The following is a 14,980-nucleotide window of genomic DNA, read 5'->3' on the forward strand; positions in this document are numbered from 1 at the left end:
GAGGCTGAATAAATATTGCCTGCCTTCCTGCATTTTTCCACACGCTGTGTAATCAGCTCAGTGCTGGCAATGTCCTGCTTGGCCTTCTTTTCTAATTTAGATCCCAAATTCTTGTCTTATGTGTTCAGACCCTCAAAAGGTAACGTAAGGCAGGTGCAGGTTAGGAGGGTATATCCCTAAGTGATACTATTGCTTCTGAAGGCCGTGCTGTGTCCACTTAGCACTGAAGTAAATTCCTTACAGAGGAGTAGGCGCAGTCAAAGCTTAAAGATGTGTAGCGAGTGCTTGTGCAGATTTCCTCACAAGAACTGGGATCTAAAGCCTTGTGTTGAGCTAGCTTACCTATGTAGAAATCTTTGCATGCCACTTGCAGTTTTGCCTATAAATATTTTTGATAGATCTCTCTAAACTGTCACACACGCAGAATCACAGAATGTTAGGGATTAAAAGGGACCTCGAAAGATCATCCTGTCCAATCCCCCTGCCTGCTGGAAGAGCGGCAGTGTGCTCCCTCAGCCAGAAGTGTGGGCACTTCCTTACACCACTTTGGAAATTGTGGGGATTAAAGATTGTTTAAATGATGTTTGTTATTTAAAGAATTCATAAAGAAAAATGAATATAACTGTTCTGTTTGCAAAACTCACATCTTATGGAACACTGACGAGGATCATAAATTCTTCAAGAGTGCAGGAGAGATTAGTTCGGCAGTTCCTCCAGTGTCATTTTGTCACGTCTGCAGCCAGTTTACTGTCACTAGAGCTTCGAAGGAGTTCATAAAATTTGCAGCAATATCGTAATGCATTTATTTCAGTGATTGTTTTGATGCAGAACACCAAACAGTTTGTTGGGCAGCGATGCTGAGTTGGGGGCACTGCAGCGTTAGCAAGAGCCACGCTTCCCTCCTCCCTTCTCTGTGAAGGTGGGCCAGATTTCCTCCCAGTTGCTGGGCTATTACCACAGCAATTATGTTTCTTTTTTAAAAAAATAAGAGAGTTCTGCCTCTTCCTTGGGAGCAGAGTTCATGTATCTCAAAAAAAGAGGTGGCGTGGGTATTTTAGGATGTGGATCCCAAGTCGCCTGCCTGCCAAGGGGTCGCAGTGAGTATTTCCAGCTGGCCCATGCTGGGCGGCTGTATGTGCTGACTACTAATATGTCACTTACTCTGTCTCTCCCTCCAAAACACCCCATCTCCCATTCACTGTACACCAAATTACAGCTCTTCAGCAGGTACCTACTGTGTGGCTGTGGGTCCCGCTCAGTCCTGTGTTTTGTCTTTTGGTTCCAGGCTTGCACTGGTAAATAGCCTGTACTTGTAGACAGCAATGGAATTATACGTTATACATCATTAATACATAATTCAACATTAGAAACATGTAGAAGTCCATGCTTGAGTTCTGGCGTTTCTTTAAATTAGGATTAAATACCTTTGTCTCGCTGCAAATTTGGTAGTCGTCATTTACTTATTGTCAGTTTACTGAGCGCTATTGTGAGCTACAACAGAGTGGCACTGGACTACTTAAGTATATTAAACTTGCCTTTCTTGGGAAAATGTTTCAATTCCCACAGTCCACAAACTTTACAAATGTAGCCCTCAAAAGTGTATCTTAAGGTGTGTGTCTTGCCAAAGGTTAATTGTTCATCCTGCTCGTTGAGGCTTATAGATCTGTGTCTGGCTCGCTCTCGTGGGGACACTGAGGCCTGTGCTGTTCTCTGGGGTCCACAGTGAGTCACCAGAAGCTGCAAATAAATAAGTTGTTTGCTGTCCCTGTTGTTCTCCTGCTCAACTCAAGCTGTGTCTTTTTCTATATGTTACTGCTACATGCACACTTTGACCAGCAGTAGTTTTTAAGAACCGAGCTTCTGTAAAAATAAATCTGAATACCAGCATCGTCATTTTGCACATATTTTCCATGTTTTGTTTTTGTGCAGTAGCTTTGTTGACTAGGTATCGGGTATTTTGTTAAGGCACCACATCAAACTTGGTCCCATTCTTTTTTTCTCACGAGGATCAGAATGATCTGTTCCAGGAGAGCTGAATTTAAAAAGGTGCGTGTGCTCTAAAGCCAACTGCACACAGCTTCGCAGTGTCGGAGCCTCACAGCTCTTTTCTTGTTGCTAAAAACTACCAGAACCTGTCTACAAACATGAAAACACAGCTGGGTGCAAAGGTGGAGTGCTTGTGAATGGGTCATTTCATGTGTCAGCAAAGGCTTCTGGCAAGAATTACCAAATTCCAGGAGAAAAGCTTAATATTCTTTTCTGCAGTTGTTTTTCCTGCAGTGGCATTCACATAACCCCTCCTTAGCTCCAGTTATGTTAGCACCTCACTGTCATTGTGCCCCCTCTTCACTTTCTCTTCCTCTCTTACCCCCTTGAAAAGTTCAAAGTGACGTGTTATTTAACAAAACCGGATCTTCTTTTTTTCCTCCATCTCTTAATAACGCTCCCGTTCTGATTTCATACAGTGCTTTGCAACTCGTAGGCACTATGGGCATTCATTAGTAAGATGCAGTTGCTCACCACCTTTGTTAGGTAATTTAATGAGCTGTGTAACAGTACATGCCTGAATTCTGAAGCTCCACTAAATTAAGATTAAATACATTTGTCTCAACTAGCAAATTTCACAGAGGTAATTTACTAAGCTTATTGAAATTTTTAAATTATTTGGAATATACCTGAGCTTGTCATCCCCCTTTGGCACTCTGTTGTGTACTCCTTTTCTGTATAAGGCTGCTGTCTTGTTTGAATGATATATACTTCATTGGCTTATAATTTATCTGGTTGTGTTGTCTTTTGTTTTAATTTAGAACTTGTTGTAGATGGAGCAAAAGAACAAAATCATCTCTTTCTCCCTCCTTCCTCATTCCCCTGATGGGGGCATCCAGTAGAATGCCAGAGGGGATGATGATTGACGTGTTTTGGCCTGTTACCAAACGCTTATAATTAATATTTTACAAGTGTTACACAGTGGTCCTTTGTGACAGGTTTATACCAGGAAGATTCAGAGTCAATTGCTAGGCCAGTTAATTGACTTGTGAGTGTGAAATGCCAATATCTGATCGAATACTTACATCTGATTCAAGGAAAAAACAAAACAAACCAAACAAACACCAAACAACTCCTTGTTGCTGGTGGCTTCCCACCAAAGTGGGAAGAAGGACAGATAATCAGCTGTGGCAAGGTTGGGTTGAAAGACAGGGACTCTTTGGAGGGAAGGGGAAAAGAAGCACAGAGAGATTGCTGAACACAAGGTGAGGGGAGCATCTTCAGAGGAGGGATGGGAAGCAGCTCAGTTTTCTGTAGAGGACATGAACCCATAAGAGGTCGATTTGGCTTGTGTGTCGCACTGATTGACCGAGAATACAAAGTGGTAAAGCACACGAGAAAACTTGGTGTTACTAAGCTGTGAATATAGTGAAAATGAGAAAAAAAGTATTGATTATACTGTTATATCATAAGTATTTATAGGATTTGTCTTCTCCAGATTTTCTCTAAATTATGTTGCAGTCCTGGAACTTTCGACACCTGTAATGCCACATCTCTGTTAGCTGTGTGAAATAGTGGGCGCCTCCAGAATTGAACCCAGCTCCTACTTTTTCTTCTGAGCAAACATTTCTTATCCAGATGACTTAGCACATCAGTGGGAGTTCTGTTTTCCCAGCTACTCGTGTAATCCGCCATGTGAACTGATGCGTGGAAAGCACCAAAGTTAAAGCAGGTCACCTAAAACAAGTGCTCTTCTCTTTTCTGCTCTCTAGTTACCAGCTCAGACAGCGCTTGTTTCAGCTTCTTGGTGCGAAGCGGCAGTGCAAGGAAGACGAAGACAAATGGAGACAAGAGACAGCTGCCTTCTTCATTCAGGTTGCTTGGGAGAAACAGCTGAACCACAGCCCCCTGAAAGCAGCTCCGTCATGTAAAAATCTGAAATCCATGAACAAAACCAGCTCAGCTGTAAAAACCAGCAAGCAGTCCATCCTTAAGCAGATCTATGGTAATTTTGTCTTCACTTTAAATAGCTATGCTTTTATTTTTGTAACAGAGTGCATCCTTCTGTACACTTCTCACCAAATTGTTAGGAATTTCAACTATTTATAAAAATTAGTCTGAATCTCAGGTGTGCTGGGTAATTGTATTTTTGTTTCAGGTTGAAAAAACACCAAACACTTTGGTGATTTAAAATAGCAGCTGCTCAAGCTGTTTGAATCCCCACACAGTGTTATTCCAGCACAGGCCCTGAGCAACCCAATAATTCTGTTGCCAGAGCCGCTCCCAGATACCCATGTGGAAACAGAGCAGTTGAACTGGGGATAGGTGGCTGTACGGACGCACCGTGGCTCTCTGGATCGTGGTTTATTTTTTCTAAGCATTGTTTTCAACTGGTTCGGTTTGGTACTGTTTTTCAAACATTTCCATGTGAAGAATACTGTCTTATTCCGTGTGAGTAACTTTCTTGTTTGAAAACAGCTGCTGTTTTTTTGGAAGATCGTCTTTTCTGGTAACACTGCACTGCTTTGCACTACACCTGTATGTAGGGTGCAAAGGAAGGGTAGAGAAACAGCATTGCTTTAAACCTTGAGTTCCTCAGCAGCATGGCTCACTGATGGAGTAAGGATGTGCTAACTGTAGCTATTTACTAGTCCCTTCTATCAGGGCTCTGTTGTTTAGATAGCCAAAAATGATTAAATAAATGAAGCTCATAATGTTATTTTCCTTCTTTTATAGCATCCACAAGATGTGTTTTAACTTTACCTAAGTCCTGTTGTGGTTGTCACAATTTTTTGTCATATAGAAATAGTCTCATGAGTTTCCTCATCATAAATGAGAATAATTTTTAGGATAAAATAATGGTGTAACCTGGTTGAGTAGTTTCTAGCTATACCTAACCACATCTTTATGTGAATAAACACAGAGCTGTTCATATTGTTTGTTAAAGGACGTTCTCAGGAAGGCAAAGTGTGTCAGCCAACAAGAGCTCCTTCTAAGCTGAAACTTTCTGACGTGCAGCTGGTCTCAGGTAAGACACACACATTTTAAGAATAGTTTGATGTTTATATACATGTGAGATTCGTCTCAGCTTAGAATTCTAAGAAAAAAAAATCTGCTCAAGAGCTGGGATTTCATACCAAAACATAGAACTAACTACTACCGAACTCCACTCTTTTTTCGCTACATTTTGACTTATTTGAGCTGTGCACTTTTCTCGAGTCATTTGTATGAAAACCTATTTTCACTGGGCTGTTAGTAGGAAAGACCTTAATATAATGCACTTGTACAGTAAGAAGCCGGATAATGTTCACCTGTGGTTAAAATAATAGCTTACAGACGCTCATACTTTGGTTCAGCAGCACAAACATTACTAGTCCTATAGAAGAGAGCAGATTTCTACGTGTGCCAAGAATTTACACACCTGTTTGTCTGAAATACATGGTTTAGTGCATAGTGCTGCTCTTTCTTCTAAAATGGCATAACAGAGTTCCCACGCTGTGCACAGAGCCTCAATCATTTCATAGCATTTTAGTTGCAGTTAAGTTTTAAGACTCAACCAAAAAATAAATGCATGATTTTGTTAAACTCAGAAGCCATGCAGTCGGTACCAGGTCTTCCTTGGGAAGGCCTTAGTTCTGTTGCAGACAAAATTTTGTGTATACAATTGGTACTGGGGCATCAGGGTTGGCACAATTGAGGCTCTTGAGCTGTGCAGGTGGACAGATGGGGCTACGGCGTGTAAAACAGGAAAGCATCAAAACCCAGTGATTGTAGAAGTATAATCTAGGTCATTAACAGCTGGAACTTTCATGCACATGGCATTGACAGCTGGCTTAAAAATGGAGTACATGGTTGTCTCTCCGAGTACTTCTTTACTAAATGCCTTTTTAAGGCTGTTTCAGGCATATTATGCACTTAGGAATGGAAGCTATAGTTCTGTTAGCCCTTCGCCATATGATGTTTTAGCTCCTCATTGCACATTTGGTCTTCATGGTTGTCTCACGTGTCATTCTGGGGCAGCCACGGCCAGATAGCAACAAAGCAAACACTCCAAGACAGTAGTTCAGATAATTTGCAAAGGGAAGTAAAATACATTTTTCCACTAATTTAACAAAATTCTGAAGTCAGAAGGAAATCTGACAGCAGACTCATCCTGGAGTTTGTTAGAATTATAGGTAAGTAAGTTTCTGCCTCACTAAGAGACAGAGGCTTTTTTCTGTTCACTGTTTGAAAACTGTTTTAATTAAGAGGCTTGACCAGACAGGTGTTTGATTGCCACCTCTTCATGCAGATAGGAATCTAAATTTTAGAAGAGCTTTAGCAAATAATGCTTCTTTTCGTTTAACTTTTCAGGGCAACAGATCTCCCTGTCTTCTGAAATAAAAAGGCTTTCTTTAGAGATCTGAGTGTCCTTTGCTTTCATAACTTGGTGACGAGTAGGATAGTGATAGGAACTCTGCCCAGTGCCTTTAGAACACTACCTACTTTCATTCACCTAACAGGAGCTCAGGGAACTTTAGCCTGTGCTTAAAGACAATAACATGTTTCTCATCTGCCTGCCTTTGTGCACGACAACATTACGTTTGTTGGAAAAGTTCAGAGCTGTCAGTGGCTAATGCCAGATACTCCAGTTCTGACGTAGGTCAGACTGGACTGTGCCGACTGATTCTTCTCTTACGGAAGGTACAGCTGGGAAGGTGAAGACTGTCAGCCCGAGCTTTAATGTTCCTAGAGCTGCTGGAAAAAGGACAAAGTGACAAATCTGTGACATGGACTGACACCAAACTCACTTAAACTTACGGGCGTAAGCAGCCCAAACACTTTGGAGTGGGGACATGGAGAAGTTACTGAAAGAAATGTACAAATGAGTGCAGGGGGCAGAGGGTGACAGGTGGAAAAGGAGAGTGCGATGGGATGTACGAACATTGGGTATGTGCTTCAAAATATTCTGGCAAATGGAGCCCTTATGATTGTTATAATTAAAACATTTAGGAACTTGAAAGTTGTTCCTTTTTCATATACTTTTTTTTTTTTTAATTAAAGAGATTGCTTTTGTCAATTAAATAAATGGCATCTGAAGAGGTTCTCTGCAGCAGGCCAGACAGATAAGCCCCTCTTTTATTTCACTGTGGACATTAAAGTGTGCTTATAGAATGGTAAAGGAGGAGGTTTTGCAATCCTTAGCATTAGAAAGAGGCCCTTGCCATGTGCTGGCTTCACCCCTTCAGTGAAACGTTCAGATTTGCACTCGGGATGACCCTGGCTAGAATGGGATAAAGCACCAAAATGTTTACATCCAATCTCCACAAAACTGGGGAAGGAAAACACACATATTATTTGTAGCATAATACAGTAAATAAAAACACATTGAATGAGTCCAGGCATCCAGCCAGACTCAAATTTTTGCTTTCTAATAATTCAGAGACTCCTCACTTTAGCCCTGGAAGAGTTTCCTCTGCCCCCTAGAAATGACCCAGTACCTGACATTGCTAAATAATGCTCAACAAAACCTCTTGCTGCTCTTCATCAAGCCCAGGCAAGAGCATTGTGTTGGAGACCAAAGGGTAGATTTCATTGTTTATGAAATCTAGAATAGAGCGTAGATGAAACTTATTTTTATCCACTAGAGTTACTCACCAAACCTATTTTGTTCTTTTACAGTAAACAACCTGCAGTGTGTTAATTTGCTGGAGAACATGGGAAAATCAAAACAATTTTCATACAACATGAGACCAACCACTGCTGCAAAATCAAAAAATACAAGACTCAAGCACTAAGCAAAACTGAATGTTTGGAATTTAAAAAGCACATTCCGGTACAACTGTTATATTTCATAACATACAAGTCATCTACAACATATTAAACTTGAACACATTTTCAATTTTTGTATTATCTCCACATTACATGCCAAGCAGACTTCTAAGGAGTTGCACTCATTTTATTTTTGTGTACAAGTTAAGTTTTTAAATGCAACTGTTAACTTATTTACTGACAGGATGAAATCTGAATTTTATTTGGAAACAGAAAATGAAGCACTAAGCCCAGCATTACAACAGAGTTGCAGGGGCTCCCAAAGTTTTCCTTTGTCCAAAGTAGAAATTTTGAATGTGTTCATCAAACATAGTTTCAAAGGAGTGGGAAACTGTACTAAAGATGTAACAGGTTTGAAGACTGCCATGTGATTTCCCCTCAAATTTATCAAATATAATAATATTTCAAAATCCAAACAGGAACCAAAGAACCTTAACGCTCCACTTCTGTACTAATGAAACAATTGTTTCTTAGCTAGCTATGGGTTTGGAAGGAAGAGATGTTGACAAAAAAACACTCAGTAAATACATTGCTTCCCACAGCCTATGGAAATTGTTAGGGGTGGGGTATGTTTTCTTCCCTTTGAGATTATCACCAGTTTCTTCTGCATTCATAACTATTTTTATACATGCACAAAAAGAGTTTCTACAGAAAGCAAGATGGGACTTATTCTAGAAGAAAACTTGTTCTTATAATAGCTTTGGAGCTGCCAGCATTATTTACCTTGCACAAAGTATTTAAAAATATGAACTGCAAAAATAAAAAGATGTTACTCTAGTTTCAAAGTACATTGTTTTTCTATTTTTTTCTTCCAGCTAGTATTACATATTTTTTTAAATTAATATGATGCTTAGAAATAATAGATGATTGGAGTCAATATAAGTCTGTTCCTTGGCAAGCACTGAAGCTTCAAGGAGACTGGATTTCCTTCAACACCCATCACCGCGGTCACAGCATCTACAAGAACAACTGCCGGGAATGTCTACTTGAAAAGAAAGGCAACAGAGGTGTGCGGTTCTTTGTAAAATTTTTATTCTGTTTCACTTACAAAAAAATTGACAAGCTTTGTTCCAACATCTTCCATTCAAAACTAAATAGAAGGAAATGCTTTACAACAAATGCAGTTCGACCTCTTCAATATACCGCGTTCACAGGGCCGGGTCCCTGGGGGTGAGAGGCAAGGTAGATGTTGAAACAGTAATGGAGGTCTGTCAGCCACTGCTCCTGAACTTCACCGCTCTTCAGTGTCTGCAAAGAAGGGGAAAAAAGGTAAAACTCAGTTTCACCACCAGCACTTGCAAAGCTTTGCTTTGTTTTCACAGTTAAACAGGTGCGCTGTTAAAGGTGGCGATGGCCTCGTTCACTGCACACAGCAACGTCATTCTTCTCATTTATACATTTCAACATGGTACGTCTGGTAAAGCTGAAATAATAAAGTGTTACTACTTGGTACACTGAGTCAGTGGCACATTATGAAGTGTGTGAATTACACCAGCTGTGATTTCCTTACTCTTCCTTATAGCACCTTGCTTACTTTCCAGTTCGGCAATTTAGAAGTCAATTAAAATGCAAATGAGCATGGTTCTACTAAAGCAGCAGAGCTCAATACCCCAGTCTACAGAACGAGCACAGCCAGGAGGCCAGTAACTCCCTTTCCTTAACATTCATCAGTGGTTAAAAAAACCCCAAACACAACCCACCCACAGTGGAACATCACAAAAACTTGCTGAGGCATTTTCAACACCAAAGGAAGCCAACCACCTCATTCTCTGTCAGAGAAGGTGCATGATGATCCTCTCTTCCATCTGCTTTCACCACCATTGAGGTTTGCTGGTAATAGACCATTTAAAAGCTACTAATTGGATACGTGAGGCTTACTTATTAAAACCTGTAGGACATACCAGCTCTCTCTGCTCAACACTAGTTAAGAGCTTTGTGTAAAGGCGGTTTCAGATATTTTTCTTTTTTGGAGAAGCAGCTGTAATAGTCTCAAAACTACTGGAACGTAGACACATTAATAGAAGCGCTAGGTTTTGCAATATTTGAAAGAGAATATATTCTGTACCGTACATATTTAAGAGAGTTTGTCTGGTTTAATAACTTCTACACCTGTATAGCCCTGCTCCAATAAACAGAAATGATGAGTTTCTTATTTTGGGCAGCTCTCAGGCTGTGCGGGTAACGTGCTTCCAGTGCATTTTGTTAAGAAGCCAACTGCTGCCCAGGGACACTGGGCTGGTACAAGCTCAACTTCACAACTGTCTCATCTGCGCAACAACCACAGGAGCTCGGACAAGTAGCTGTGACACAGCCTGGACTTCCGAGACAAAAGAAAATCATAACTTGTGTTTCGCTAAACATCTGTACTTCACGTTTGAAATAATTTTTAAACCTTGTATGCCCTTGTAACTTGTGGGAGACAACAAGAAGTTTCATACCATGATGTCCTTGATAATCTGTTGCACCAGAAATTCATTCGTGATCATATGGCTGCGGAGCTGACCGTGCTGCATGAGTAACCGAAGCAACTGAGCAACAACGGGCAGCTCTTCCCGACAGATCCTGCTCACTTGCAGACTTTGCAGCATCAGTCTCAGTAACCGTGGCAGGAGTGCTAATGCAGAAATACACGATCCCCACAGCATATCCCTGAGAGGAAAACAGAACAAAAATTGAAATGACCGAGGACGCTTATTTCCAGGATGCTCCTGTGAACTGGTCTCATAAGCTGTGCAAGGAAACATGCCTCTCTGAATGTAATCGCACCAACTGCCTTCACCATCAGCACCAAAAGAAGAAAATTTGTACAAGGAAGTGCTAAACTTGGAAATGTTCTAAAATTACATACAGCACTGGAAAAAATGTAAGGTCCTGCCCTGGAGCTACAAATATTGAAGCTCTTACGCAGTGTAATTTCTGCTTGATGCATCTGGGAAGAGGTTTTTATTTCAGTCATTGTTCAGGTACACTTGAATCGTTATTTAAGAAATCAAACAAAGGAATCAGCTTTTTGTGATATGGAAGTCATGAAATAGAGTAAGTGAAGGTTGACTCTGGCTTGAAAAACACGTCTTAAAATTTAAGTAAGCTTTGAGCAACTTTCCTGTATATGGAACAGTCAGAGTAAAAAAAATCTGAAGTTTAAACTGTTCAAAGACATTTCTGCTATACAGGTAAATAAACTTATTTAAATCTGGTTTCTGTAGGTTTTTTTTTTTTTTAAATCAAATGGATTTGCAAGTCTATAAAATGATGCCTGAGAAGTTTTGTTAAAGCTGAAATATCAAGTCAGTTAAGAGTACAAGCTTAAAAAGCCAAATCCTTTGCATGTCACTTTTCAACGTATCTAATGAAACTAAAGGCTAAAGCTAAAGATTAAGGTATAAATATCCACCTTTCTGAAGTCAGGATGGTTCTGACATCTAACTAGAACAATTGTCAGTAAAAGCTTTGAGATGAAACCTTCTTCAGTTATTGTTTTGAATAATTCCAACTAACTTTGCAGCTCTTTTGCTTAAGTCCAAGTGCTGTTTTGAAGTAAGCAAATGACAGCAAAATAAACCAGGGGGATGGGGCAGGGTATCCTTTCATTTTACATCTCTAAATACTCGTGGGTATAATGGCAGAGACAATTAACACGGTAAGAAAAGCAGCTTTACCTTTTCTGTACATGTTCTGCATCCTCTTTGTCTAAAGTCAGCAGAAAGTACAAAAGACTGTAACAACAAGAAGCTAAGAACTTGTGCAGGTTTTCACTTAGGATGCAGGCTTGATCCAAGAGCTTATTTATGGCACATAGAACAGATCCAGCTGTGCTATCAGGTATTACAACCAATCCAACCTGTATTAGAATTTAAAAAAAAAAAAAGGTAAAAATAAAACAAACAAACAAAAAGTTCATCACTTTATGCACTTTTTTGCTGGTATACAAGCATATCTGCAGCCAAGTGATTCTCTTTCATATTGTGACATAAATTACTTTGTTTCTCTTCAAGTTCTACACACTATTGCGTTTTTTCAAATCCCTATTTCCCTAAGAAATTGCCACCCATACCAAGAGAATGTTAAACCAGCATCTTCATTCCATCCCCTCTAAATAAACACTAATGTCAAATGTATGTAGAAAGAAAACCCACTGCTTTGAGCCTTGCACTGAAAGATGGTACAGGTACAAACAATCTTGGACAGAACAGGTCTTTCCTTTTAAGCATATATCATGGGAAAGAGCAGCACTTCCACAGCTTGAAACAGCAGCAAGCAAGTCACTGAGGCAGAAGGAAAATCAGATTTACTCTCCAGAAAGAAAAGCTTCTACTGGATCATCATCAGGGTGAGTCTCCTTAGAAATCCAATGTGCTCCACAGGAAAGAGCATTATGAGCTGAGTTATATCAAAGCTAAGGAAACATACGGTGGGGCCACAGCTGGGGTGATGCTCTTCTGTTGTTAAAATCAGAACATCTTGAGTAAGGGTTTTACAGGCACGATAAATAAAATAATTTAAAATATATATATATATATATTTTTGGGGGGTAGAGGCAGTGAATTATAAAGTAGTTGACATTTTTAAGTGCTGTTGAGTACCTATCCTAGATTTGTGTCCTGCAAAGCCATAAAAAATGGTGCCACATTAGCAATGCATTATTTCTCTTTTTAAAAAACTAATTTAAGGGGTTTTAAAGTAGCCTAATTTGCTCACGTGCAATTACATTGCTTTAAGCTGATATAGACAGTTGGCTCACTCAAGGTCAGCTCTTTCAGGAATGTTTAGAAGAAGACCAATAAAGAAATACAAGCTATGGAAATGTGGAATGCATTTCATTGGCATGATTATTCATGAGAGGTGAAAAATAGAATGATGATGAGTTCGAACTTCTAAATACTTCCAATATAAGAACACAAAGTGTATTTCAAGGCCAAGAGCACAGGCAAATCACAGTCCATCACAGGATGGTGTTCCTGTGTGAGAGAAGATGAACTGCAGCCATCACCAAGACCATGCCCAAACAGACAGTGTCATAGAACACATAAGCCGACTTAAAAGCTGTTATTTTAGTTAACACCCACCCCCAGTTATCAGATACTATTAACTATTTTTTAAAACTCTCCTAATCTTGTTGAAAACTTTTGCAAATGCTGAAATTATACATGAACTATCTGGAATAAGTGGATCTGAGGGGTAATGAGACTTAGAAAAAATTATCACAAGGAAGTTAACCAAGATGACGAAATGTTACTTACCAGATATTTACAGATGCCAGTCTGGAGAATGTCAAAACACTGACTTTGTGAAGGTATAGCCGACAAGCTGCGACAGATCATCTGTTTCAATAAAACAAAGTTATATTTATGTGCACTAAATGCAACCAGCAATCATTCACTGTGTAGTCATACTTTGTTGACAGACCTAAATACAAAGCACCGACACAGACAAGAAGCAGCTTTGTCTCAAAGTATTGATTCTTTACAGTATATAAGAGTAATATTGTCAACATAAATTGTTCAGTGTTAAAAGAGATGACGGCTTATACCACTAGTTGTTTTGGTGGTAGCTTTCTTCATTTTATCTATGTGATACAAACAGAAGGCAAAAAATATTCTATCCAGCTACAGCACCACACCAAGCCTCCACCTGCCTTTTCTCAGTTCTGAAGAATTTAAGAAAACAACTTCCCAAATAACTTCATCAAGCACAAAACAGAAGAATCACAATGAAGCAAAGCAAAAAAACACAGCAAAAAATAAAGTAGCAAAGATCCATTTCCAACTTATTTTCCTCTACACTGCCAAAAACATGATAGAATAATTGTGGTTGGAAGAGACCCTTAAGATCATAAAGTCCAACCATAAAATAAATATAGCACTAAACCATGTTCCTAGGAACCTCATCTAAATGTCTTTTAAACACCTCCAGGGATGGTGACTCCACCAATTCCCTGGGCAGCCTGTTCCAATGCCTGACAATCCTTTCCATGAAGAATTTTTTCCTAATATCCAATCTAAACCTTCCCTGGCACAACTTGAGGCCATTTCCTCTTGTCCTATCACTTGCTACTTGGGGAAAGAGACCAACCCCCTCCATGCTACAACCTCCTTTCAGGTAGTTGCAGACAGCGATCAGGTCTCCCCTCAGCCTCCTTTTCTCCAGGCTAAACAGCCCCAGTTCCCTCAGCTGCTCCTCATCAGACTTGTGCTCCAGGCCCCTCACCAGCTTCGTTGCCCTTCTCTGAACTCTCTCCAGCACCTCAATGTCTTTCCTGCAGTGAGGGGCCCAAAACTGAACACAGGATTCAAGGTGCGGCCCCACCAGTGGCAAGTACAGTGGCACAAACCCTTCCCTAATCCTGCTGGCCACACTATTCCTGATACAAGCCAGGATGCTGTTGGCCTTTTTGGCCACCTGGGCACACTGCTGGTCATGTTCGGCCACTGTTAATCAACACCCCCTGGTCCTTTTCCACCAGGCAGCTTTCCAGCCACTCTTCCCCAAGCCTGTAAACTGCCTGGGGTTACTGTGACCCAAGTGCAGGACCCAGCACTCAGATTTGCTGAACTTTCATACTTCAACTTCAAACATCATGTTCAGAGATGATACAAAATGTAATACTACAAAGAGAAATCTGCCAAAAGCTTTCTGGTGCTTATAAAAAATCAGGCACTAGGAAACTCTATTAGCTACCCAGAGGTTTGATGGAAAGAATTAAAAAAAAAAAAAAAAAAAAGGTGAACTGAAGAATCAGATCTTAACTTTTTAGTATAAAACACTGGAGTGAGAAAAAAAAAAGTTGACCAAGACTCCATGAAATGTTATATGTGTCCCAGATAGGATAAAGAAACCAGAGCTCTAGTAGATCTGCTCATACACTGTACTACAGCCCTCAGCAGATGGCTTTCTCTGTTTGTCTTTTCATTCCCATCTATTCCAATAACTTGCAAACTAGTCAGAGAGCCGGGATGACTTCCCTCTGGTTACATTCATTGCTTTTCCCACCAGTGTCAACTGTGAAGCCTCCAGAAAGCACAGCGCACAGCATGAGTGCGTTGATAGACCATTAGCAGTCATGACACTCTGTTAAGGACAAGGAAGATGGAAGAACCAATCCATGAGGAATTAAACATTCTCTTTGTGCTCAAGGAAATACAGCAAGAGCACATCAAGATTAGATGTTTGTGGGAAGGAAGAA

General features: G+C 40.1%; 2 protein-coding genes across 5 annotated transcripts in view; one reads left to right on the forward strand and one right to left on the reverse strand.

The window, feature by feature from the left end:
- INVS (inversin) overlaps positions 1-8,686 on the forward strand; it is a 90,290-nt gene extending 81,604 nt beyond the window's left edge. For all 4 annotated transcript variants that reach the window (XM_082044738.1, XM_082044740.1, XM_082044739.1 and 1 more), the window contains 3 exons: positions 3,759-3,991; positions 4,934-5,014; positions 7,648-8,686. In XM_082044738.1, the coding sequence (XP_081900864.1) occupies positions 3,759-3,991; positions 4,934-5,014; positions 7,648-7,763 (430 nt within the window). In that variant the 3' untranslated portion in view covers positions 7,764-8,686. The remainder of the gene's footprint in view (positions 1-3,758; positions 3,992-4,933; positions 5,015-7,647) is intronic.
- A 121-nt stretch (positions 8,687-8,807) lies between these two features.
- TEX10 (testis expressed 10) overlaps positions 8,808-14,980 on the reverse strand; it is a 58,049-nt gene continuing 51,876 nt past the window's right edge. The window contains exons 13-16 of the mRNA XM_082044742.1: positions 13,038-13,118; positions 11,457-11,638; positions 10,236-10,446; positions 8,808-9,045 (exon numbers count right to left, since the gene is read on the reverse strand). Of these exons, the coding sequence (XP_081900868.1) occupies positions 8,932-9,045; positions 10,236-10,446; positions 11,457-11,638; positions 13,038-13,118 (588 nt within the window). The 3' untranslated portion in view covers positions 8,808-8,931. The remainder of the gene's footprint in view (positions 9,046-10,235; positions 10,447-11,456; positions 11,639-13,037; positions 13,119-14,980) is intronic.

The sequence above is a fragment of the Streptopelia decaocto genome (assembly GCF_964273445.1).
Source record: "Streptopelia decaocto genome assembly, chromosome: 2".
NCBI classification, from domain to species: Eukaryota; Metazoa; Chordata; class Aves; order Columbiformes; family Columbidae; genus Streptopelia; species Streptopelia decaocto.